Consider the following 27,041-nt stretch of genomic DNA (forward strand, 5'->3'; position numbering starts at 1 on the left):
CTTAAATCTATCTTTCTCAGGAAATAGTGCCATGACCCTATAATTTCTTCACACGCCGCATACGGTTGTTGACGAAAGTACATGACTGCTGCTGCAAGCATGCCATATCAAAACAACAATCATATGATTCATAGTCCACAACGCAGAACATCGATAGCATGCACGGCTTCATTTCGGAGTGCATATGGACCATTACGCATCTTTCACATGACAGAATGAGACTTACCCCGAGGTATACGTCCTACACGGTGTAATCGCGACTTGAGAAATACATTTCGCTTTGAGTCGGGTGTCGTTGTCGTCGATCGTCTGCTCTTCACCGTAAACGTGAGTGACGAGCCTTTCTCCTTTTAACAAGTTCGCTTTTCGGAAGTGCCTGCCCTGCTTGAAGATCTTTTTGAAACCGCATGCGTACATTGTGAGGCCCGCAAGTGCACCGCGAGAGCTCTGCACGTGCATGGAAGCGAGCGGCAGGCTTCCCAAGCAACGCTTAGCGGCGCTGCTGCTCTTGACAGGCAGCGCCATCTCTGGCAGAAAAAGAGAAACTGGGGTGTTAGCAGCGCGCGTTTTCCCTTCTCTCCACCGCGTTGCCGCTCGCTTTGCACGTGCAGAGCTCTCGCGGTGCACTTGCGCCGCCTCACAATGTACCGCTTGCAGTGCGGCTTCAAAAGGATTTTCAAGCTTGACTGGCACTTCCGAAAAGCGAACTTGATAAAATGAGAAAGGCTCGTCAATCACGTTAACGGTGAAGAGCGGACGATCGACAACAACGACGCCCAACTCAAAGCGAAATGCATTCCCCAAGTCGCGATTACACCGTGTAGGACGTATACCTCGAGGTAAGTCTCATTCTGTCATGTTAAAGATGAATAATGGTCCACATGCACTCCGAAATGAAGCCGTACACGCTATCGATGTTCTGCGGCGTGGACTACGAATCATATGATTGTTGTTTTGATATGGCATGCTTACAGTAGCAGCCGTGTACTTTCGTGAACAAACGTTTGCGGCGTGCGACAAAAAGATTATACGGCCATGGCACTGCTTCCTGAGAAGGTTAGAGTCAAGTCCTCCGTGCCGCTGGAGAATCACCCGCCGATTAAGACGCGAGGCAGCTAGCTGAGCTTTAACCACTGTGAAGCAAGATGAACTGCTCGCCCCGTTTTTTCGGCTCTCGCGTCATGCTTGCAGTCTCTTTTTATGATATCGACTTGACAGGCGTATAAAACCTGCTGCGTGAACGCGGCTACAAAATCGCACAAGGTCAGAAGGTGGTTACTTCAAGGTTGCAATTGCAAAGCATGTATTAAGTGCCAGTTATATTTAGTGGCTTAAATATATATCACCCTAATAAAGTGACAAAAACAAAGCAAACATGCAGAACGATGTCAAAGCTTGCTGCAAATGCACAGACGTCCGTTCCGGCGTGATAAAGCAGCCTTCCCGACGCGTGAAATGCAGGCGCCGAACTTCTGACAATGTGCCGAGTTCAGTTGAATTCAACCAACCGCGCAACGACGGGTAGGTCTCACGAACACGGGGAATCAAAACACAAAGTTGCTTCACCTACAACCGTAACTGGACTTTAACAATACGAGAAGACAGCGAGTAATCATTAATGTAGTCGCTGCGTGCATGCGCCGCGTTACTTACCGATTCAGGTAGTCGGAACGAACGAAAGCGATGAACTCAGACAGCCAAAATACAGCGCTGTCAGCTATCCACGCTTGCCGCCTTTATTTCTCGTACGACACGCCCGGGAAACGATACAGTTTAATACGTGAATCGTGTGCCTTGCCTTGGTGTTGTCTGCTCTGTTGTGGCTGGCCGCTAAACCGCAATACTTCGGACCACGCTTGCGCTTCCGCGGGGTCGCTTCTGCCATCGCGGAAATGCGCAGCTTCGCACAGCAAGCCTCTCGGTTCAACGTACCCAGCTGACGACCCCCCAGTTACCCACCGAGAGAAGAACGCGTGCGCACGTGCGCTACCGCTACCGTGAAAGGGGCTGAGTCGGCCGCGCAGAAGGTTCAGAGCTTTCCGACAGAGCCGCAGCGCGGCTGGCGCGGCGCTGTCATCGCGCCTCAAACTTGAGCTTGGGTTAGGGTGCCTTTTAGCCACCCTAGCTTGGGTTGCCTATTAGAAGGGAAAACGCGCATTGTTTGCCCCCAGTTTCTATTTTAGGGGCGTAGCTCCTCTTAGTCTAACCTTGTCACGTCTCCGTTGTCCGGCGTATCTCCCGGCAGCCGGCAGTATCTGTCCGGTGGTGGTGGTGTGCGGCGTGACCACCCTTACTGCGCATGCGCATACCCTCTCCACACACCTCCTCTCCACTCCCCCTCACCATTCCCCATGTCCTCTACCCCTCTCCCCTCCCCCATACCCCTCTCCACTTCCCCTCTCCCCTTCCCCACTCCCATAACCAGTCTTAAAAACGGAGGGGGCGTGCACACACGAAGGCTCCCTAAAGACAATGCGCTGCGACAGTACGTGATATGTATCGCCCTCTCCTCTCCTACGCTTCCCCCTCCTTCTCCTCTCCTACGGTCCCCCCCCCCCCCCTATCTTGCCTCGCGGCGCGGGCAGCGTCGCGAGGCAGCGTCTTGATTGAAAAAACCGACCGCTCGCGCTGCACAACCGTTCACTGACCACCCCGTATATATAGGCACTGGATTTTGATCTCCAAGGTAGTGCGTGTGTGCGATTTCTCCTGTGCGTGATTAAACAATGAAAATTCACAGCGTACATGTAAAATTAAAGTGAGCTGCAAGTCGTCATAACTCTCATCGAACCTTTAGTATAAACGCGCCCGATCTCACGTCGGTGATGATGTACTGGGCAGAATTCACGGAAGATTCACGGTTTACCGATGAACCTCCGCAGCTTCGCCCACTCATCATCATTCACTCCGTGGATATGCTGTGATTTTTTTCTGCCAGATATGGCGGTGCCTGTCAAGAGTAGCAGCACCATTAAACGATGCTTGGGGAGCCTATATCTCACTTATGCGTATGAATGCGCTCTCGTACTTACTGCACGTACAGTCGGCGTTACAAGTCCAGAGACTACGCCGACTGCGCGAACAACGTTTGAAGAAATTTAGGGAGGGGGGGGGCGGTATAGTGTTTGAATCCCCCAACACCTATTACTGATTATTTCGAACCAATCTATACGTAGTTCAGTTCGGCTATATAATTCGGATGACCTGTGATGTATTATATAAGCGGTATTCGAGATAACAACTGAGTCTGCCAAGGTACGAAGTGTGCAGTCACGAGAATACACGATGCTTGTGTGTACCTGTTCGTTCGTTTCGTGCGTCCTGCTTTATGTTTGAGCAGTGCGCTTCAAGTGTCGAGCTGTGACGCATTAGTTCGCGCTCGTCCTGTGTGCGTTCTTTTCGTGCGTCCTTTGGGCTCGAGCGAAGCGCTGGCAATTTCGAGCTGCTTTCCGTTCTTGGCGTTACATTCAATTTATTAGATGCGAAGTATCTTAAGGCGGAGCTCAATCCGGTGGTGGTGGTGGTGGTGGTGTGCGGCGTGACCACCCTTACTGCGCATGCGCATACCCTCCCCACACACCTCCTCTCCGCTCCCCCTCACCATTCCCCTGTCCTCTACCCCTCTCCCCTTTCCTCTTTCCACTCACCCTCTCCCCTTTCCCTCCCCTCTCCCATACCCCTCTCCACTTCTCCTCTCCCCTCCCCTTTCCACTCTTCCTCCGAAACGCGGGCTAGACATGCCGAAATTCTCTCCTGCGCAACGCCGCGATGAGCTCGAGCGCATGCGCGTCCCCTCCCCTTCTCTCTCCTCTCCTACGCTGCCCCCCTCTTGCCCGCCTGTCGACCGCGTTGCCCGCTCGCCCCGTGAGAATTAATGGCCAGGCTAGATGGAAGATACGACGCGCGTAGTGTCCCTCTTCGCGTTCCCACGACGCAAGGTCGTAGCCAACCTCCTTGGTCGTAGCATGCCCAACGAACGCCAACGGAACGCGATTGTGCAAGTGTTCCGCCTTCGCATCGGCTCATGGTCCCCTTTAGCGGGGAGATGGTGTAATTTTTTGCTATCACATTCATTGCTTCGCCGTTGCGGCGAAACTGGGACATTTTTTTTTCTTCTTAGCGCTGTCTGTATCGTAAAAAAGAAAGAAAAATTGGAGGCGACCTTAATCCTTGACTTAGGTTTCTGGGAGTGCCACTCGCATGTCAGCGTTCGTGTGGTCTAGTGTATTCTTTGGGTTAACTTCGTGTTTCGTCGCACAGCCGAAACGGATCCCAGAGGCCACGTAAGAAAGAAATGCGTAGTTGAGATCTTCTCCACCAGGTGCCGCAATGATCGCAGCTGCTCACACATACACACGCACAAAAAAACTGGCTGCTCTTTCACTGAACTAATTAAATTAATTTTCATTATTTTGAAAGTTAATTGGCCCTTATCTCACGAAAGCTTATGCTGCGATATGATACTTATGCAATAAAACTTTAAACTTGAAACAAAACAGAACAATCGATTTCGCGCCAGTTTTATTCTTTATAAGGTCTTTTCTGAATATTCAGAAAACCGGAAGTAAGTGCTCGACCGGAAGTGGTTATTAGAGAAACAAGAGTGCCGCTCATTGGTCGTGTCAGTGATAACGCGTTATGATGTTCTCCACCGCAGATTCCTGGTTGTTCGCCAGAGAGGCTGCTCCTAAATTTTGGGCAAAATGATGATGGAAGGGCCGTCCACGCGAAGGCCGTCCGACCCCGAGATGGGTCTTCCCGCTGCTTCAGCTGGTTCTGTAAACCCCTTCAGCGACAAGTACATCCGAATGGGTGAGCTTGTTTTGTGTCTCCTCTGACCAGCCACTTTTCCTTTTTTTTAAGTGCGTAGCACGTTAGGGGGCCGGCTTGTCGTCCAACCATTTATCTCATGTGGCGTGGTCACGCTCACAATCAAGCGCTCAATACAGGCCTAAGACAAGGCTGGTAATGCTCAAAGCCAGGTTAAATATAAGAACAAAGTCCAAGATAATATAAATAACAGAATTAACGAAGAAGAAATTTCAATAATTAAGTTAAAATTGCTAAAACGTTTCGGAAACGCGTGGCTGATACCCGCGCCGCTCAAGAGAGGGCGCCAGCGACTCGCCAGGCGCGGGATTTCTTCTCTCACTTCTGCTTCTCCGGCGCCGGTGTTACGAACTCCTGCGAGGGATCATTCGTACACAGAGACGAACAGCAGCGCAACGGGAATCTCTGGGTGGCCGTGCTACGCACTTCCTCTGGTTTCACAGCAGTGGAGCTGCATTTAGCGAAGGACTTAGGACTACACCAATCCCTACAGAAGAACGACGTTAGCGGTGGATCCTTCTTTCAAAAACAATACACCAAATGAATGCGCAAATTGATATATATATATAAACAGATCAATCACGCTAACGAGGTATGGACAAACTAAAATTGTTTACTTGTGCATCTAGGATAGCCACCCAATCAGGAGGCTCGGTTTGAGCACGATACAGTTCTCTAAGACTCGCAATGCTTGCAATGAAATTTTCCCGTACCGTGCAAACCTTTACCTCGACATGGCGTACTGCCATCCTTGCTTTCCACAAGCTAAGGAGACTTAAGAGCATGAATATGTCGTAGGATGTTCCGTCATGTTTATCAGTGGGCAGAAACCGTATTGCTATTGGTGTAATTGGAAGATATTTTTAACTGTTCATTGTAGAATGGTCCCAGTGGAAGACTGAGTCCAAGCAATCTATGAAAGCAGTATTAAGCAGAGCGATACGACCAGCCACTCTTATACAATTGTGCTACATCGCGAAACCCGCTGTGGTAAAGCTTAGTGGCTTAGGTGTCGCTCTGAGTAGCTCGAGAAGACGCGGGTTTGATACCCGTTCAAGGCGGTCGCATTTCGTTGGGGTCGAAACCGCGTACTCGCATTTAAATGCAAGTTAGTGAACCCCGGGCGGTCGAAATTAATTCGGAGTCCCCCGCTGTGACGTGCCTCATAATCATATTGTGGTTTTGTCGCGTAAAAAGCTCCTCAAAATCGTGCACGACACCCAAAGCGCATGCGGGAGAGGTAATCCGTCCCAAGTAGCAGGTTAGCTAACCGTCCTTCCCACTGACTGCCTTGAGCATTCTAATTGCAGTTAAAACTCGATCTAACGAAAGTCGATTTTACGAGGTTCCCGATCCAACGGAGACATTTCCGTTCCCCGGCAAACATACATAGGATTCAGTGTTGCTATCAACCCGAATTAATAATTTAATTTGGCCACCGACCCCGATTTAACGAAGTTTTTCCTGAAATAACTGAAAGAAAAAGCGGTTATTTCTTTCTAATTTTGACCGAGACGGAATTTTCTTAGAGAGTGCGCTCAACGCTATCTCGTTAAAACAACTCCGTGACATAGTTGCGGCCCTAGCTTTGCGTCTACGAGGCTGCACGCCGCGTCAATGCAAGAAACAACGGACTAATCAGCCGGTAGCGGTCTTAAGTTCCGTGGGGTGCTGGAGGCGGCGGCGGCTGCATTGGTTATTTCATGGTTTATCCGAAAGATAAGCACTGATCATCACCTCTTTCTCTCTCGGCCTGCTCACACGGTCACTGCATTCGTTCTCCGCGTCATCGAATATTGGTACGCTGTCACAACTCCACGTGATCATTTACCTAGCCTGCATCATTCGGACATGGTGTCCCTGATGTCTGGGCCACCCTCGCAGACTATTCAGACGAGCAGGCATGGGTTGCCGACAGAAACAATGCCGGGGTAGCTTATGGGTGCCATTGTCTTACAATTTAGATTTCGAAGGATAAAAAATTCCGTTATCGATTTTACGGAATTCCCGATTTAACGAAATAATTCGAGCGTCCCCATCATTTCGTTAAATCGAGTTGCAACTGTATCATCAACGTTATCGGTATCCATATGACATGGATGATCAACTAACTACCCCTCCTAGGAGGTTTAAAAAATTCCGGAGTGGAAGAACTCACAACGTATTAGGAGCAAGCGCCGCCGCTTTACCTAAAGAACATAGCGTTCTTGTGAGGTGCCCGCTAAAGGACCAAGCGCTTTGGCCCCCTCCCTATGGATTCATTAAAGATTGTGACTATAATCATGGGCATCTCAATTCACTCGGTTTTGTATAGCTATCCGCACCTCGTTGCGGCCGTTTTGAGTATCTTAACTTTGATCAACGCCACCTATATCAACTTGGCACTGATGACCTATAGTAAACGCAAGGCTTGGAGGTAACTGAGATGGCTGAGTAGTTAAGCCTTATTATACACTAAAGAAAACATGGTTGATCCCTCCGTCATAGGAATCGATATAACATGGACGTGAAACGTGTCTTTGCAAATGTAGTTCAATCTTCATTGTACAGTGATAAATGAAAACTTGCGCGCTGTCTGCTGGTGTTTCGCGGCTATATCACCATTGGATGTGGACGCACCTACGTTCGCGCCTGGCGGCACATCTCCATCCTGATGACTAACGTCAATGACCAAGATGCAACCTTTTTGGTAGCTGTAGTAGTTAACATAATCCCAGACACAACGTGTGGTGAATCCCGCGCAAAGATCGCCTCAACAAGCACATTATCACTAGTACTCGATACGCGCTCATGGAAAGCGTCGTCATTTGTGGAGATGAACGGCAAGGTGTGCGCTCTTCAGCAAGTGGGTAGCCTACACTACTTCTCATGCATACATTACCACATAGCGCTTCAGGAACGCGAGATGCGGAGCGCGTAGCTTGAGCCGCGAACCCACGAAGGCGTTCCGCTGCCCCCTGGTTGGTCTCTCGTTCGAACAGAGCACTCACTCAAACTGTGTGGAAATGAAACGGAGTGAAAATCGGGAAGCCGGCCTCTATTGTGCTGAGACTACCGAAGTGCGTCCTGTCGGCGCTCGTTAGTGTCGTGATGCTGTATTTCACCTCTGCAACACGGCGACACCACCCCACACTAACAAGATCACTGTTAAAGAGGAGGCGTAAAAGATATAAGGCGCGTTTGTAAAGGCTCATCATGCATGAGCGTCGGTCTCGCAGTGGGTAAAGCGCCCGGATCCTATCGTGGCGGACCGAGAGGTCGTGGGTTCGACTCTCTTGTCATCCTAATCAACCAACCTTTCTTTCCCATTTTTCCTGGTCATCTGTTCGTGTGCATTTTACTGACGTCCATAGCTCGGCAAAAAATTGGAGCTCACTCGGACTCACTGAAGAAATGTATTTTGCTCCGAGGGCTCACTCGGACTCAGACTCACCACAATTTCCCTCAGCCGGACTCACTCAGACTCAGACTCACAAACTTATGCTCAACCGCACTCACTCAGACTCAAACTCACAAACATATATATTACTCAGCCGGATTCAGTAAGACTCAGACTCACGGCTTCACCTGAGTCTGAGTGAGCCTGAGTGAGTCGACTCATGAGTCCGTTGGCGTAAAATTAGCTTTTTCGATCATGGTGTCAATCTTCTTAAACGCCAATACTCACGTAATCGGTGATCTACGATACGCCTTTTGACCTTGTACCATCAAATACGAGTTATCATCATACATCTTATATAATAATTATCATATATCAATCCAGTAAAGACATTTTTATGAAATACACGACTCACACAAGACAGTTTTATCAAGAACTACCCATGAAACAGTTTGCGGGGGGAGGTCATGCCACCCCTTCCCCTAACTCGCGCCTCTGATCAATAAATATTGAGGTGGCGCATGAATGCTAGTGTGCTGAGATGCGTGTGAATAGATTTGAGTATAAACTTAAGCGGATATAAGGTTGACAGTAATGCTGAAGATGAGTAGATAGGACCATAAGTCGGCAACAACAGAGCTGACGTGTCTCTTTTAAAGAGATCCAAAGTCAAGATGGGAGCCGACAGATGGAAACACAAAGTGCGGGTTGAACGAGCAGCAGAAAGTTCCTAAGACAGGCTGGTCGACGTTTCGATAGGAGGAGCTATCTTTTTCAAAGGCGCCTTGTCCTCCTTCGCCTGTTAGTTCTAAGCATTTGATTTGTTGACGTCATGTCCTTTGGTGCCACGTGTCGCTCTTGGTAATCGCCGTCTGGAAATAAGAAACTATGAAGGCGATGAGTATGGCGCTGTTCCTTTTAGAAGGAAGGTTGTAACGGGGCTCAAGAATCGCATCGCGGAGCTATGGGGAGCAAAGAAAAGGAAGAAAAAGGAACAGCAAAGAAAAGGATAGGAGGAGCGGGACAGCAAAGCGAGAGCTGTCAGAGGTACGACGAAGGATAGAGCGGAGAATGAAAGAAAGTTAAAGCGCCGGCAGAGGGGCGCCGAGCCATGCTCCCGCAAAGGCTGCAGAAAGCTACGGTGACCTCGATGTATGTGTCTGTCAATCACGTTGTCGTTCGGACGCGCCTCCCAGTCTCACTTACTGTCCACAATTTTTAAAGATCTTCTGTAGATTTTGCGGGAGCATGGCGCGGCGACCATCTGCGGGGGGTTCATGTTTCTTTCGTGCTCGGTTCTTTCCTTCGTCGTGCCTTTGGCGGCTCTCGCTTTGCTGTCCCGCTCCTCCTACCATTTTCTTTCCTTTTCTTTGCTTTGTTTTGCACCCCTTTTCTCCTCAATGCGATTCTTCAGCCCCGTTACAACTTTCCTTCAAAAGGGGAAATGGCCATACTCACCTGCTTTAGAGTTTCTTCTTTCCAGACGGCGATTACCAACGGCGCCACGTGCCACCACTGGACATGACGTCAGCACTGACCCCTTTAAAACTAACACGCCAATGAGGATAAGGCGCCTTTGACAACGATAGGTCCTGCTATCGAAACGTCGGCCAGCCTGTCTGACGCACTTTGTCCTGCTCGTTCAACCTAACAGCTCTTTAAAGAGAGTCGTATACGTGGCAAATGACTCACCCAAAAGAGTAACACATAATCTATTTTTCCTCTAGAGTGTATGAATAGCGGTCGCGTAGCGGATGTGCCCATGAACCACGCAGGGTACTCCTCCTGAGCAGGCAGTGCAGGATGTCCACTACATGGCTGTAATATGAATATGGAGCCACACAAAAATGTAGAGTTTCTTTCACGGGAGGGAAACATGAAACATACTTAATGCATGGCACTTCATTTGACATAAAGCAGCACCTCACGACTAATTGCTTTCTGCGTTTTCTTTCCTCTTTCATGTTGCAGGTTTCATTCGGAAGGTGTACGCAATCCTCTCCGTGCAGCTCTTGATAACCGCGGCCATCATCGCTGCTTTTATATTTGTGTGAGTGTCACAGCCACAAATGTTTTCATTCTGTAAAGTTCCTGGCAAAAAAAGAATCGCATGCGATAAGGTCTATTACAAAATAAAAAGCTAGACAACCCAGTATATTGAATTAGTTTGCACGAAGATAGCGGGGCATTTTTACACGACATTTTTACAGCTGAGCTGTGAAGCTTTTCGCTGTGCCGCGTGGAGCGAACAAAAGCTCTGCCTAGTTATGACGTCTCCTCGCATTGCCGGAATATTCTTAGTCAGGCCAAATAAGGCAAGCTATGCTAATATCAAGCTAACTAAGCCAAGCCATGCTAAGATCAGGTTAATTAAGACCGTGGTAATTAAGGTTATGCTAATTAAGACATTGATAGTCAATACCTCTCTAACTGAGAGCATGCTAATTAAGATATTGCTATATAAAACATTGCTAATTAAGACCATGTTGATTAAGGCCTTGCTAATACGCCAGGACGTCCACAAGCCCCACTCTTAATCCAGCCTTGCACTAGGGCAAACTGCCCACATTTCTTTTTTTGAAGTTTGCGCGTCGTATTTAGAGTTAAAAGCGCGGAGGTAAAAATCGGAAGTTCCGGTTTTCCGGTACTTACTTCCGGAAAGAATGTACAGACGGAAGTGCGCAGCGTTTACTTGTACAGCTTCTGACTGCTACTTCACCGCTGTCACATGATAAACGTTACGCACAAGTGCGTAACGTTTATCATATGACAGCAGTGAAATAGGAAAGCTATATACTTTTAAGAGCTACCCTCAAGCTTCCACTAATGAGTTGGCAGTACTAGTCGTACAAGAGGTAAAAAATTGATGGCAGTCATCCTCAGGTAGGCGTCTCATTAAATCATAGAATAGCAAATAGTGAGATTTAATTAGGCCACGATTTGGTGCACGCGCTTTATCTCGTCCTGTAAATTAAACAGCTTACGTATGAACTATCTCGGATGCCGAAGTGCACAATCTTTTCTCGCTCAAGTATTCCATACGTTAAAAAAAACCCAGATGATCGAAGTTTGCGGAACCCTCCACTATGACGTCTCTCAATCATATCGCAGTTTTGCGACATAAAACCCAAGCACTTACTCAGATATCCCATCTTTATATTTGAACATATTTATTGCGTTTGCGGACAGCATGACAGGATAAATATAAAGCCCGCAACTCACTCGTGTCATCTAACTGACACCGCAGTAAACATATCTATCACTTTTGCAACCCGCCACGGTTTTCTAGTAATTATGATGCTCGATTGCATCGAATTCCTTCCGCGGCGGTCGCATTTTGGATGGAGGTGATAATGCTTGACGCCCGTGTATTTAGATTTAGGTGCACGTTAACCCCAGGTGGTCGAAACTTCCGGAGCCCTCCACTACTACGTCTCTCATAATCATATCTTGGTTTTGGGACGTTAAACCCCAACAGTTATTATCACTTTTGCAGGCCGGAACTCAACAAGTTCGCCAAGACGAACGGGTTAGCGATGACCATGGCTGGGTAAGTAGAACAACTGCATGCCCACGCGAACCGCTTCCCCTCTCCTCGAAAAATTAATTCACGCGCTGTTCATCCTGGGCAAGAGGGAGCGAAGCGAACGGAGCATCAGGGGAGGATTGCCAATTTCACCTCCCCACTAATACTCCATTCAGAGCCAATCTTGAACCTGTATATATAATCGTTGCCTCATCACTCCTCTGTTCAAGGATCCCTGAACCACCTCCTATAAATTTTAACATTTCAAGTAAACGCGCGCATCGAGTTCAGAATGCCGTCACGATCAATGTTGCCAAACGCGGCAGCGCTACGAGCCGTGGGTGCACCACGAATTCCAATAAAAAATCCCTTCTCTTCTCCGGGCCTTTCGGATATGTCCAGTGTTGGACGTGACGTCACCAGGAAAATCTGGTCGTGCTCTACACGAAAAATAACTTAGAAGGGTAGCGGCTTGGGCTAGTTGGTAAGTCATGACGAATTGTATCCTCTGTCACATGTTCATCTTTTGCATTTTGTGCCATATATAAATGTTCGATTCTGCTTAATAAAATCAGTTGGAAGTTAGCGCCCGTCCTCGTGTTTTCTGTCTGTCCAAGTACCCCGTTCGCGCTATACAATTCGTCTCCACGAAAAGAACCTGTTTGTCTGCTCGCACGTACACGCACTCGCAGCTCTTCCTCCTCGCACGGCGAGGAGGAGCACTCGGCCAGGAGGAGAGACGAGTCGACGAACGGAAGATAGCGAAGGAAAGAGCGAAGTGAGTGCGGGCCGCTTTTGAATAATCAAATGCGTGTAGCTCCGCTATTACGGCACCCTTTTGAAAAATTCTTGCGGCTGCGGGTTTGTTGAAGACTCGTGTACAACTGCAACACCACAACTAAATTTCGCCCTTCGGATGGTTTAGGGTCCCTTTAAAGTGACGGGCCATCCTCATTGGCGTGAGTGCTCATTTAATAAGGCTAAAGCCTTCTCTGTCTCATGTGAACGTGATCTTGAACGAAGAGCCGGCGGTAGCGGCTTGAGAGAAATGAAGCAAAAAATGGCCGCGTATCTGCGTGCTTCGCTGCAAATGTCGTCTAAAGACAGGGCTGGGCAGAGATACTCAGAAAAGTATTTCGGAATACAGATATCGAAATACATCAACTGGAAGCCTAAAATACAGATACTGAGATACATTCGCCTTTAACGTAACGGGATATTTCGGAGATACTTTTGCAATAAGACGAAAAAAGTATTCTGGAATACAGTTACAGCAATACAGATACTGGAATACTTTTTTTTTATTTCAAGGATGCTCATACTACGAAAAGACACTTATTAGTGCAGCATGATGTTGTAATTAAAGTTACAGCGTATCGAAACGCTCAGTTCATTTATTTATTTATTACAGTACCCTCAGCGCCATTAAGACATTGCAGGGGAGGGGGCGGACAAAGTACATAATTAGTAATATGACATAATTACAAGTATCAATTGGAATAAAAATACACTATTTCACAGCAACAGTAACAAGGATTGGACACCGAAATCGACATACTTGGCGAACAAACTAAGCTATACTAGAAATAGCACACTTTAAGCAAATCACTCGAATCACTAATGAATCTCTTCTAGTGAACTAATGAACCTCAGTGAATTGAGAAAAAGCACACATTTATTTTGAAGATCTGCTTTGCTAAGAAGTTTGCTGTGTAGGCCTCTCAAATAGGCTGTCTTCTAACAGCGTCGGTTCAGCCTCAGCACAAGACTCACGAAAGAAAGAAAGTGTGTCTACCACTGAAGGCGAGCACAAATTCGTGTTATAGTGAATAAATACCGCCTTCATAGCCGAATTGCCCTGCAGCGTGGCGATATCTCTTCTCGGGTCATCTAGATACCGAAACACTTCCGCCCTCACTTGGGTTGTTCTGACTGTTCAGAATCCGAAGTCGGTCCCCATCTTCGGAATCCTCAGCCGTCTGACCCTGTCGGCTTCAATGAAGCTGTCACCACCACCGACGCTACCAGCACCCATTTCAGAAAGCCGCAACAGGCGAAGTCGGCTCCGGCGGTGGGGGAGCCTGCTACCACAAAAGACCGTTTCAAGGCATGCCATCAATTAGGAACGCACCCTGACATTGGAGAGGTGGCTGAAAGCGCGTCAAAGATAGCCATCTTCTAGTCACTTCGGCCGCGACTACGGGAACTGCTTTTCGAAGTGTCGCCGCTTTGAGAACTGAACGCCCGCGAAGCATTGCAAAGCCTGTTCCAAGGCGGTATCCGCGCCGGGGGTCGCGAAGTAATGGCTTGCCACTCGAAAAAAATTAGGCGTGCTGCACTGACCTTGAGAGACAGCGACTTTCGTCGGCAGAGGCCAACAACACTGCCCCCGCGAATCTGTCGTCTGCGTTGTCGCGCGCTTTACCACATGGACCATTTTGTGCTTGAGGGGAAACCATCGCCGCCCTATCTGTCGGCGACCGGCGGCGCGCCTTTGCTTGTCTTGGCACAAAAGGAAAAAAAAAACGTCATTCCCCCATTAGAAACACGCCTCAACTCATATCCGACACAAAAAAAAACAATGTAACGAGATACCCGTGTCCTGCATAGTATCGCGATACAGGCGATACATCGTAAATGTATTTCACTACTGAGATACAAATACATTTATCAAATGTATCTCGATACAGAAATACAGATACTCAAAAGTATCTCTGAAATACTATCGCGATACTCTTGTATCGCGATACTGCCCAGCCCTGTCTAAAGACGATAGAAGAGGCGCTGCGTGAGATATGGACGCCATCTGGCAATACGTCGGGAAACATGAGTGCTGTGTTGCGGGCTGGTAGTCCCGGCGCAGCGGCAGGCGAAGACCGGCGGTGACCAACGCGACCGGTGGGGACGCCGGCCAGCCCGAACACGCTGTTTGGCGCGATGCGCCGAAGGAGAAGAAACGTCCGCACTCAACGAGTACTCTCCACAAACTCTCTTATTTACACGTCGCCTGGGTAAAACAGGAATGCCAGAGCGGCGCCCCCTGTCATTCGTACAATGCAATACTGAACCGAAACCGAAACACAACATGAACTTGTGCAGGGGGCACGGAGGAAGACAAGTTTCAGCGCAGTCGCATTTTCAGCGCACCTTAAAAAACTATGGTTGTAACATGGTAGGGCGAGTAGGGCCAGAAGGACCGTCACGACGAAAACCTGCCTCCTCAGTCGTATTCGCCTGGAACGTTGGTGTGGCTTCGCGTTCCCTCCTCCGCTCCTGGCCTTTCCACAAAGCTACTGCCTAAGTACGAAGGCCCCTACCGCATCCTACGTCAAGCATCCCCAGTTAACTATATTATTGAGCCTATTCAATCATCTACGGACCGCCGTCGTCGCGGCCGCGAGACTGTTCACGTCGATCGACTGAAGCCGCATTATGACCCACCAGTTGTACCTGTTCCTTAGGTCGCCAGGATGGCTCCTTTTCCGCGGGGGAGTGATTTGTAACATGGTAGGGCGCAGACAAGAACGCCTGCGAAAGAAGAAGACGAAGACGGTTGTTGTTGGCGCTCACGCTTGCTCGGCTTGGACCGCTGATCGCTTCAGCTGTGGCAATCTTTTAATAAACGCGTTACTGTCTCAACGTTAAACGCATACCATCAAGGTCTTTAAAATTGCGTATCTATGTATTTTCTATTAAAGGAACACACCACCTAATACTTACCTAATGATGTTACGCCTCAGATATGCGTATATTTACTTTTTGATCGACAACGTTCACAAGTATGAACAGCCGTACCAGTTCAAGATGGGTAAGCGGTAAGCAAGTGGTTCAACTTTGGCCGGTGGGCTGGATCGGGTGACGTGCCGACAAACAGAAAGACAGAAAGACAGACCAAAATTTCAAGAAAGACTATCGTCTTTAAAATATCACGTGAGCGCGCGAACTGCGCGCTTGCTCTAAGCAGCGTAACCGATTTCTGGGTCGGTCCCCTCTTTCGGGAGAAATAAAGTTTGGATCATCATCATCGCTTCATCCTTGCGGCGTTCGCGCGACTAAGGATAAAAATGTGGCTTTCGCCTCAAGCGTGGCTCGAGGACTTCATCTTTGCGGACTTCGTATGACTAATGAAATAAAAAAACGCACATGGTCCCTTATGCCCTCGCGTAAGGCGGCTTGAAGGCGACAGCCACCATCATCTTTTTCTTCTCAGTCGATGTTTTGATTCTCTCCCGCACCCCTCCGAAAGTTGTCTGCAGCTAACGTCGTATTTGCTCTGCCTCCAGGATCGAAGGCATTGCGAGCTTTCTGCACCTCCCTCACCTGGTTTTGCACTGCCTCCGTGATCAGCCCACCTTTGACCTAGCGACGGTGTCATGTGATGGCGTCATCAATTAACGTCACGATAAGTGACGAAGTACTGTAGTAGTGACGTCATGATGACTTCACAGTGACGTCACGTTGGAGAAAAAATTTTGGCGCTTTGTGACGTCATGGTGGCGTGGTGTACGTGGTGACGTGATCCCGTGATGATGACTTTTGCATCACTCGTGCTGATGGCGACGCCGACGGTCACGTTGTTCGCGGTGCTCAGTCTACTCACGTCTATGGTGTAATGCGGAGTATGGAGGACGCTGAACCGGAAGATAGCAGACTGTGTAGTAGGCCGTAGAGTACGCAGCGCCACATCAGGCTCGACAAACGCGAAATGAGGAACAGCGAGTCATACGTCTCGTCGGATTCTGACGCGACGGTGTCAGCCTTTAATGTATCGGCAGTCGGGCTTTTGCTTTCGAGTTGTTTTTTAGCAATAGTGTAAGAGACGCTCGGTATTGTTTTAAAGACGTCCGAAAGTATTAGATGCCTCATCAAACGCGAAAACTGACCGTCGGCGTTGGGGAAATGCGAGTGGTGCAAAAATCATCACGTGATAACGTCACCGTGACGTCACTTGGAAGACACTCGACGTAACGTCGCACGACATCGTAACTTGGTCAGAGATCGGCTGATCACAGAGGGAGTGCAAAACCAGGTATGGTTCCTCCGATCTTGGAGGCAGTGCGAAACCATGTTAGGTGCAGAAAGCTTTCGAAGGGTGGCGGGCAGGATCAATACAACGACTGAGAAAAATAAGATGGCTTTCGCCTTCGAGTCGTCTTTGGTGAGTGCATAAGAGACCTTGTCAGTTTTATTACCCTGCAGGCATAGGAGAGCATTCACATTGAGTGATACCGGTGTCACGCTGTGTGCGGCTGATAGCGTTTGGGCCCGGTCGGGATCAGATTTCTCAGCAGTGACCGGCTGTCTTCTGTAACTTGCGATAGGAGGCAACCACGATCACGAAATTTCATACAGACCAGACCCGACGCGATCAAATGTGACCGTGTGACGCCGGTATACAAGATAGTATGGTGTGTGTGTGTGTGTGTGTGTGTGTGTGTGTGTGTGTGTGTGTGCGTGTGCGTGTGCGTGTGCGTGTGCGTGTGCGTGCGTGTGTGTGTGTGCGTGCGTGTGTGTGTGTGTGCGTGCGTGCGTGTGTGTGTGTGTGTGTGTGTGTGTGTGTGTGTGTGTGTGTGTGTGTGTGTGTGTGTGTGTGTGTGTGTGTGTTTGGACGGGGGATTTGGTAGTGAGTACTGTCGTAGCGCGCTAACGTCTTCCCTTTACTTTCAGGATTGGATCCTTAGTGATCCTACTCGTTCTCACCTGCTGTGGGAATCTGATGCGCGATTTCCCGACAAACTTCGTGCTGCTTTTTCTGTTCGTAAGTTTAATCACGGAGCTTAGGAATGTACGCGAACGTAACACACATGCATGTATAACACAACGAACGACGTAACGCGAAAACGCATACGAGCTAAAGGGGACATCATACGGAGAAATATCAAGTCACGCTAGCTTAAGTATAAGGCATTTCATGATGAGCATAGTTCGTAGCATTACTGCGACCTGAAGCTTGTTTAAAGGAGGAGTGACACGATTTTGAGGCATCGCAAAAGGGACATTTTTCATTTCCTTTTTTTTGGTATGCAGCGTTAACGTTCTCCACACACCGGAGTCAGAAAACACGTGTAAAATATTTCACTTTGATTTTGAAGTTTTCGTCGCCGAGGATCTGCAAACAAAGCCCAGCGCAATGGATATTATCAGGACGAATCAACACAGTTCCACTGGGTTTCCAAACTCTGCGGCCAGCATGCAGTCTAAATCGAGAAATCGCTGTCGGAGTCGCTGGATGACAATTCCCTCATCATTGTTTACATGCGCCACGTGCAACTGACAGCCGATGGCAGAGCTGCTGCTAGTACGTCGCCGGTTGCCGTCTACCCGTGATGTCAGAGCGTGTTTACATGTCATTGTGAAACCACACGTTCGATATCGAAACCGAAAGCGTTTTCCAAAGGTAGCGGTTTTAAAAACATATTCAATGCAGTGCCAGGCACCACTATACTCTTTTTAGGATTGTTGACATCAGTGCTTTTACTTAGAGCAACAATCCGAAAATATCGTGTCAGTGCTCCTTTAAGACATAAGGACGCCAGTAGCTAACAGCTCGTGGCGACGCCGCATTCAAACTGCGGTGCATGTTTCCGGCGACATCGTGTGCATAGTCTTTCTCATCTCTGATACATAAGAAATTGGTTCGTCACATGGCTGCGTGTCTCGGAAATTACCATGACTTTTTACTGCTTTTAACTGGGGAAAAGCCTGGAATTAAACCCCGAAAGTATTAAAGAAGGCATACAAATGAATTTGATGCAGACAAATATGATGCTGAATAGCCTGACGAAAGAGAAAAAGTCCACGATTGGAAAACATACATGGGAGTGCATACAAGAATATGTATACCTTGGACCAGGGGCATAGCCAGAAATATTTTTCGGGGAGGGGGGGAGGGGTTCACCCATACCTTATGTATGTTCGTGCGTGCGTTTGTATGTGCGCGTGTATATATACGCAAGCAAAACTGAAAATTTTCGGGGGGGGGGGTTCGAACCCCACGAACCTCCCCCCCCCCCTGGCTACGCCCCTGCCTAGGACAACTACTAACAGGAGGGCATAATCACGAAAAGGATACTTGCCGAAGGATAAGAATGGGCTGGAGCGCATTCAGCAGGCACTCTCAAATGATGTCAGGAAATCTGTCACTGTCAGTAAAGCGGAAAGTATACAATCACTGCATACTGCCAGTTCTAACATATATGGCTGAAAAATGGAGGATAACAAAGCAACTAGAGAAAAAGTTGAGGACCACGCAGGGTGCGATGCAACGAAAAATTATAGGAGCAACAGCAAGAGATCGGATGACGGCAGCATGGGTCAGAGAACAAACAGGGGTTGCAGGCATCCTAGTCGACATCAAGCGAATGAAATGGACCTGGGCTAGCCCCGTAACACGTAGAACAGACATACGGTGGACAGTTAGAGCAACGGAATGGTTACCAAGGAATGGCAAACGCAGTCGAGGATGACAGAGAGTTAGACGGAATGACGAAATTCAAAAGTTCGCAGGGATAAAGTGAAATCGGCTCACACAGTATAGCATAGACTAAGTCTTTCTCCTGCAGTGGACTAAAAGAGGCTGAGAATGGTGATGATTACTGGTTTCCGCAGGAGGCGGTCGCTTAAAATTCATGGATTTATTTTTGCGTTGTTTTTCTTCTGCAACATCAAATCGTCTAAAACGCCAATAACTCCTACTGTCATAAGAGGGGATTAGAAACACTTTTTCTTTTAGTCACCCTGCTTGCTATCAGGCTTATTTTCAGCGTTTCAAAGAACTATGGGAGACTTACTGCGCAATTTTAAACTACAACTTCTCACTTGGAAGTAGGAGTTCGAGCCGCGTTCGCGCATACTAATATTTTCTTCTAGCTTTGTAAGGTTAAGGGTGTTAGCCTTTGGATAGGCCAGCGCCTCCGTAATGGCGTGAGACGACTTGTTTGAGTTAGTAGCCGGCTAGAAACCCGCTTTTAAGGCCAACCTCTCCTCCTTTCTCGTCATTAAACATCTTTTTCTTTTTCTTGTTTGAGTCAATTTTATAATTTCAAGCCTAACTCAAACGTTTGTAATCCCCGAGAACATCTGGTGCTTTAGTCCTGCCCTTTTCTCTCTCGTCCTTTCTCGCAGACGATCCTCAACGGGATTTCGCTTGCCGGAGCATGCGTGTAAGTGTGCGAGAATTCCGTGCGCACCACGGCGTATTGATGTTGTGGCTTACAAAAACGTGAACGAAGGGTCAAGAGTCCTTTAACGTACATAGTAAGGTCACAAATAAGCACTATGTAAACATACAGAGGGAGGTCCCGTAGTCAACACACTGCGCAGGGGATCTCCCTTGTATAAAGTTTGCAAGCTCAATGCCGACGAAAGAAAACAAGTATTACAATTGTTTCTATTCGATAATAATAGGTCGCACCATAAGCCGGGTGCTGATTCCAAGACTACCGAGAATTCTTAAAAGATAAGGTTCCCGAAGAAAAATGTAAAACATTTCCAAGTTAAACCCTAAGGTGCGGCGGACGTGCATGGATGTCGAAGTAACGCATACCAGTAGTTCTTTATCTGAGGTTCACTAATTCATACCTTAATTACTCTAAAGCGCTTATTGAAATTGATTAATTGTGGCTGGAGAGATTGCAAGGCGTAACCACTTTGAACGGATTTTTAGAGTGAAGTCAGTCTCGAGATATGGTCACGTGGCCGTGACGGTGAAGAAGGAAGCGCACGTGGCTTCCCGAACAAAGCAACAGAATTGCATGGACGTTCGCGTTACTCTTTGCTTTTCATTGTACAAAATGGCGTTTTTAACGAAAGTAAATTAAACAGCAGCAACTTTTTTACAGCAAGCGTGATGGCGCCTCTCTCTCAGTCCGCGGCACCCTCATATTTAATTCTAATCTGAACATGCCTTGCAATCACAACGGCTAATATATACTATTCGTCGAGTGCAATACGTACCGTAAAGCAAGTAATGATTATTTAGAAAATCTTGGCTGAGTAATACTTCAGAACATGGTTTTGACAAATATGGACGTACCCCACGCCCGACAGCTAACTTTTGATGAAATTTCGTTTTGCCTTTAACACCCAATGCATATACGAATCTTTAGCAGTGTTCAGAAAAGTGATCCCATATAAAGAGCACATCTGCCACTACCACTGTTTCAATAATTTTACTTGGTTCAGTACACTTCAAAAAGTTCAGTGGAATATGCACTTAGGGAAATTTCCGAAGTTCTACTGTAGAAGCTGCATGACATGATGTTCTTACGTAAAACGATTGCACCTGATGCATGAAAGTTATGTTCATAAAAGTTGACCGCTTTTTTACTGGCATTTAACGTTATGCGGCAATGCTGACGCTGTCTGATGGCGCTTCACCACCATACACACGACGATGGCTGGGATCAGTCGAAATGAGTGTTCATGCAAACGATGATTATATAGAGTGCTCGAATCAGCAGGTTGGTTCTATCGAACTTTTCAGATTTTCACTCGTACAATATCATCGAGATTATAAGGGAAGCTGAAGTGCTTTTGATTCGACGCAACGTTGCCTTTTTCCAGGTTCTACAAGCGCGATGAAGTTATGATGGCAGTAGGAATAACAGCGGTAAGTCATGAGAGTTTCTTTCAAGGCTGACTTACAATTGTCAGATAACCATTCCATATGACGAAAGTGATGCCAGCATTACAGAGACGCTCCATGGAGCGTAGGAACGTATACTGAAATAGTGGGAAAAATATTTCGTTGTGACCTGTTCGCGTGCATTTTTCATGTCATTTCCGTGACGCAAATGACGTCGTTGAGATCCTGATGGACCTCACCATAAAACACTTTCGTATTAAAAAGAAATAAACGTACATAACAAAGGGATCATTGGTATTTTAATATCAAAGAAACTCCCTACAGAGATGTTCTATATGTCATTCCAATAATTCCATAAAATTCTTCCGAAAAGAAATGAAAAATATGTGGAAAATATATAGAATTTATGTTTTTTATACAAGTTGTACAAAAACATACGGAATTATTGAAATCGCGAGCACAACGGTTCAGTGAGGCTGCGGGGTTTTAAAGAACGGGCAGTGGATGCTTACATTGGCGACATATGTGTCGCACTTACATTCTAAAGTGCACGCACGTAGGGAAACAATACATCCTTTGGCAGTCAGTAACAGTAGCATCGTTTACGATATACAAGCTTATTATATAGGGCCATCGGCCGCAGAAACAAACCTGATGGTCAGGTTGTGTAGAGGTTTCTCACAGGCTAACATGCTATGCAGGTACATTTCAGTGGTGCATTTGTGTTGTCAAAATGAAAAGTTCTAGTTCATGCCATCGATGCTAACGTTACAGGCGTTGTACACTGGTAGGCATTGCACGCTGGCATCGTACACTGGCAGCTATTTACAATGCAGCTACTTCATGAAATAACAGTTTTGCGTCGTTTTCAGTTATGTGCCATCAGGTGGCTCCATTAAGCTGGCTGCTGAAGTTATTGTACCATCTTGTTTCTTTTTCGAATAAGATGGTAACACCAATGTAAGAGCGTACTCTTGGCAGCATTTAATTATATAAATGCACGAGACAACGAATGAAGCTGCTTGGTTCATTTTATCTACATTCGTATCAATAATGTTTGACCTGTATTGAATTCTGAGAGCCAAACATCCATGCACCTGTTCTCTGCACAGGTAATATTCGTCCTCCTGACAATGTTTGCGATGCAAACGGCCGTAAGTAGGACTCTAAATTTGTTCTTTACAGACACACAAACACACGGTTCAAAAGAGGATTTTATTCCGAGATCTTGCGTGGAGGTGTAAGATGAGTATTCTAATGCCAACGAGGTTCAGCGAGTATTTATATCGCTGAGCGGCGTTGCTATCTGCAAAGGAATAGAGTTACTCCATTAGCTCCCTAAGGTGTATATTCCTCCAGGGGAACATATAGAGTAACTCTTCAAAGAAACGAAACCAAAAGTCGCAGTTCAGCCGCAGGGGCAAAGCAATGAATGCAATGACAACAATTTGTTATACGAAGTGAGGCTGGCAGCTAACTTTACTAGAAGCCGATGTGTAGAAGCTCTACAAAACAATGTCGTAATGGAATACGGCCGCTACAGGAAGCGAAGAGGTTTTCATGCTGTCTGTCGCTTCAACGTGAAGCAGTGAGAGCGCAGCACGCACAAGGGGTATGAGCCGTCTACTGATCTCAGTTGAGATAGCGCGCACGACCACGCCCTTTTGGTCAAAGTTCGCAGTTGTTGCCTGAGCGACAATGCCCACACACTGGCGCCCCTTCATGCTCCTTCGCCGGACGCAGCCGTCCGGCACGTTTTATCCCTGCTCGAGCCGCGCCCGTCTGCAGCCTTCTCAAGATTTCACTCGCATATAAACATACGACACTCGGGGTGATGTTATCGATTGGAACTTTGTACGCAACATGACGGCGAGGCAAAAATGGGCCCCAAGAGTCCATATAATCGCAATATCGCAATAAAAGTCATGGCTCGGAGTAGATTACCTAGCAAAATGATACTGATGATAGAGATGAAGGTAAGTAATCGATTGATAGTACTAAAACAGGATTACTGAGTTTAGAATGTCCTGCCTAGAGATATTGATGAGAGAGAGAGAGGAACGGACACATGGAGGATCTCCTCGAATATACCAGTTGCGATGGTTCTTTGGTGTTGAATTTGCTAGAAACGTGCAATGAGTGTATGGGACAGGTAACGTGCCCCTGCGAAACAAAGCCAGCTATGCGTTGGCTACGCCTTAGTCTCGGAATTTGTTTATGAATAAGCAGACAAAATGACGATGGATGAATAAAAAGAAAAGCCTGGATAGGGACGAGCAAGTTATTAGGTCTAATCAAAGCCTTAGAGTGATAACGATGAAAGACAAAAAAGCAGTACAATATTTGAAATATTGATGTCTCCAATGAAATATTGATGTCTCCAATGATGTCTTACAGAAGTAAGACATCATTGGAGGGATAAGCGGTGTATAGAGAATGCAAATGTATAGAGACGGCAAAACGGCAAAAAGTTTTGATTGGCGAAAATTATGATACTGCTTAGACAGTTGCAGTACAACGGTAGAACGCTCGGTACGGACGTTCTCCACACGTTTTCTAAAGACGTAAGTGGCGAGGAGGAGATAGCATCTCTGTAGAGTGGGAAGGAAAGACGAAATATAAACAGCCTTTCAAGAAGGGCCGGTACAAGGCCCCACAGTCTCCGTAAAAGTCTGTGAATATTGCGTGAACGATTCAAGCAGATCTAAACTACTAATATTTACAGCATTTGACGCGTTAGGCTGAATTCAAAACTAAGCGTCTGTTCTGTTATTGTTAGCAGAAAAAAAAAGCTCATGCAAACAAATAACAGAGACGGTGCATAGGGCCTTCTAATTCAGCCTTGAACGAAAGCGACCGAATTGAATGCGTACCTGACATAAGTCTACACATGCCACTGAAACAAGCAGGAGCTAATGCTTTGCATGCTTTTCACCTCTTAATCCTTTAATCTAGACCTCTTTCCCATCTCGAATAAATTCAGGCAGAGAACGCCTGCAATTCGCTCTTCATTCTCTCTGAAATTGGTATGTACATAGTAATTGCTTTATTGAGTTTGTCAAACAGTGCTCTGCGTGTTATGTACGTTAACATGTAGATTTTTAAAGTGTTTTTTTTGTTTGCAGCCATAGCTGCGTGTATCCAATGCGAATATTATCGATATATTGTATAATGTGTTTCTTTTTCGCATTTTCTGTTGCTGTGTACCTGTAATTTCACTGTGTCATTAACTTTTTCTTTATAAGCCATGCTGTGAAGCCAGTGCCGAGCGAATGAATAGGCGCAGCTCTGTCAAGCTGTGTCTGACAGCTCTTTTTCTACGCCTCCACTGTCTGTAGCTCTACATAACAGAAATAAAACATTTGAATTTGAATTTCAATAATCCCCAACAGCGGCCGAGAGCCGTTCCCCTTCTGCAATTAACGTCGCTATCGTTAATTCATTGTTCGCAGATCGACTTCACAGGTTGCTCGGCCATCTCCTTTGTCCTGATTATTCTCCTGCTGATCTTCGGAATCGTGGTCGCGATTTTTCCATCGAGGGTACGTGGATTCTTCTTACGTCTGAAAGCGTAGCGGTGTAGCAGAGGGATGAAGAGGGTGGATGTCGCATGAGAAAGAGAACAATTTATTAGAGCCCCGTGCAGACGCTGAGGTTGCAACGTGCCACCCGGCTACTCCCACGTGGGGACCGGCAGGTCTAGCCTAACGGCCCAGTCGCGGGCGCACTGGACGGCTAGGATTTGGTCTTGAAGGTTTGCAGCAAGGCCGAATGGGATGCGCTTCTGCGCAGCCCAAACCTTCAAGTACCAAATCCTGGCTGCCACGTGACTGCTCTGCTTTAATATTTTGCGTGTCGTTTTTTTATCCTTCGATTATGTAGTCATGAAGTAGAGTTGCTTACAAAGGTTTGTTCTTTGTAGCTGTCATTATAAACAGAATTCTAGATACAAAAAAAAAACATGATCTGTGCTCGCATGGGTTCCTACAGAACGTATGCACTCTGGAAATAGATGCCCGAGTAGTCTATACACGAAAAGTCTGTTACTAAAAATGTAAAATACTTGGGGAATGAAAAAAAAAACAAAAAAACCTGTGCGGCCCAATATGAAACGTATATGCTTTATTTCACATTGTTAAGCGATGTCAAGACTGAAAACATATAAATATGGATGCGCAAATGCTTGAGTAAAAAAAAATGTAGCAACTGCCAGAGAACATTAGTTTTTAATCACATAATCAGATCTTCGAACGCATAATTTATTGTTAATTGAGACATCATATTGAATTTCCTACTATTAGGTATCTCTCATGATATTGACATGCGTAATTTGTTTTTTGCAGCGACCGTGTTTCTGACTGGTTAACAATTTTTCAAGTGCTTCCGCTCGTCACATGCCACGCTTTAATGAATTGCACCCTTCTCGAGCGTCATCGCTAGTCTTAAATCAGCCCGACTCGAATGCCCGCGTACGTTCTAGACAGAAATTAGCGCGAGCACCAGGGATAGCTCTGATGTGTTCCATAACGAATGTGTAAAGAGGGGACGCATCTCGCCCTGTAGATCAAATTTCAGCTAACGAAGGCTGTGCTGGACGCTGTCGTTGCAGATTGAGATTTTTTTTTTCGCTGGGCAGAAGTCCACCTGATTAAGGTTTCGTTCTTCATACGATTAAGGTTGCCGTGTTCTAAACCACAATAATGTGACAACATTAGCACATTTCTGGCTTTTGTGTTTGAATGTGTAATATTTGAATTAAATATTGGTGTTTTTCTCTTCTTTTACGCCTCAAGGTAAACTAAATAAAAGAAAATATGGTAGATGCAGCTTACTCTCACAATATTGCCGCGCAGGCCATAATTTAGTTTGCTAGTTTAGTCCACATCGACATTCAGATACAAACAAGCGCTTCTCATTAGACGTGTGGTATACATACGCAATAGCTGAAAGTTGTTTTGTATTTTCGTTGTTCCGTATTTGTGAGAGGTCTATGACAGCCTTATTATGCATAAGTTGGTCTAACTCATCTGGCTATGAAGTCTACATTGAAGAAGACGGAGGTTCAAAACCCCAAACAGAAAAGAAGGTGCACTTACAAAAAAAATTCTAAAAGTTTGTTTTCAAAGCTGACCATATGATTCACTTGACTTCAGTATAGCGATATGCAGTGGCATTGAAATAACCAAAATTTGTTCATTAAATCGCTTTTCGCTTCTCTTACCAATTATGAACTTCGGAAAGTCTTTGCTTGACTGGTGCTTTCGTGTAAAAGCGAGGTTGTTAGACTGCTTCCGTGCTTTTCGTGCGCTTTATTTGCTCAAAATATGCGCCTGTTCACGTTTTTGTGCGCGTACTTTTTTCAGACGCTCCAAATGGTCTACTCATGCTGCGGAGCCGCGATATTCTGCTTTGTAAGTTTGCTTAGACGACCTTACAGATGTTCCTTTTGGTTGCTTTGACGAGGTGTGATTTCATTGTACATACACGTATATATAATGTCGTGCGGAATATACAGTTGTGTTACTGATGCATCCCAGTACATCGTCATGGACACTCAACTGATCGTGGGCGGCGCCAAGCGGCAGTGCTCGCTGTCACCCGAGGACTACATCGCCGGCGCACTGATGCTGTACCTGGACGCCATCAACTTGTTCCTCTTCATCCTGCAGATACTCAACCAGTTCAGCGGCGACGAATCGTGATCGCGAGGGCGGCAGTGC

General features: G+C 46.7%; 1 protein-coding gene across 1 annotated transcript; it reads left to right on the top strand.

The window, feature by feature from the left end:
• Nucleotides 1-4,728: 4,728 nt before the first annotated feature.
• Nucleotides 4,729-27,041, top strand: LOC119406359 (protein lifeguard 1-like). Its single transcript, XM_049419719.1, has 8 exons — nt 4,729-4,812; nt 10,181-10,259; nt 11,706-11,759; nt 21,300-21,345; nt 22,434-22,475; nt 24,774-24,863; nt 26,685-26,732; nt 26,859-27,041. Exons 1-8 carry the CDS (start codon nt 4,749-4,751, stop codon nt 27,021-27,023), a joined length of 588 nt encoding a protein of 195 aa, XP_049275676.1. The 5' UTR covers nt 4,729-4,748; the 3' UTR covers nt 27,024-27,041.

This window comes from Rhipicephalus sanguineus, chromosome 10 (genome assembly GCF_013339695.2).
Source record: "Rhipicephalus sanguineus isolate Rsan-2018 chromosome 10, BIME_Rsan_1.4, whole genome shotgun sequence".
In the NCBI taxonomy this organism is placed as follows: Eukaryota; Metazoa; Arthropoda; class Arachnida; order Ixodida; family Ixodidae; genus Rhipicephalus; species Rhipicephalus sanguineus.

What these genes read in the sequence shown, in the direction of transcription:
- LOC119406359 (XM_049419719.1), top strand. Translation starts at nt 4,749, where the DNA reads ATGGGTCTTCCCGCTGCTTCAGCTGGTTCTGTAAACCCCTTCAGCGAC. An exon ending in TTAGCGATGACCATGGCTGG is followed by an intron (nt 11,760 to 21,299) that starts GTAAGTAGAACA and finishes GCCTTTTTCCAG; the next exon opens with GTTCTACAAGCGCGATGAAG. An exon ending in TGGCAGTAGGAATAACAGCG is followed by an intron (nt 21,346 to 22,433) that starts GTAAGTCATGAG and finishes TTCTCTGCACAG; the next exon opens with GTAATATTCGTCCTCCTGAC.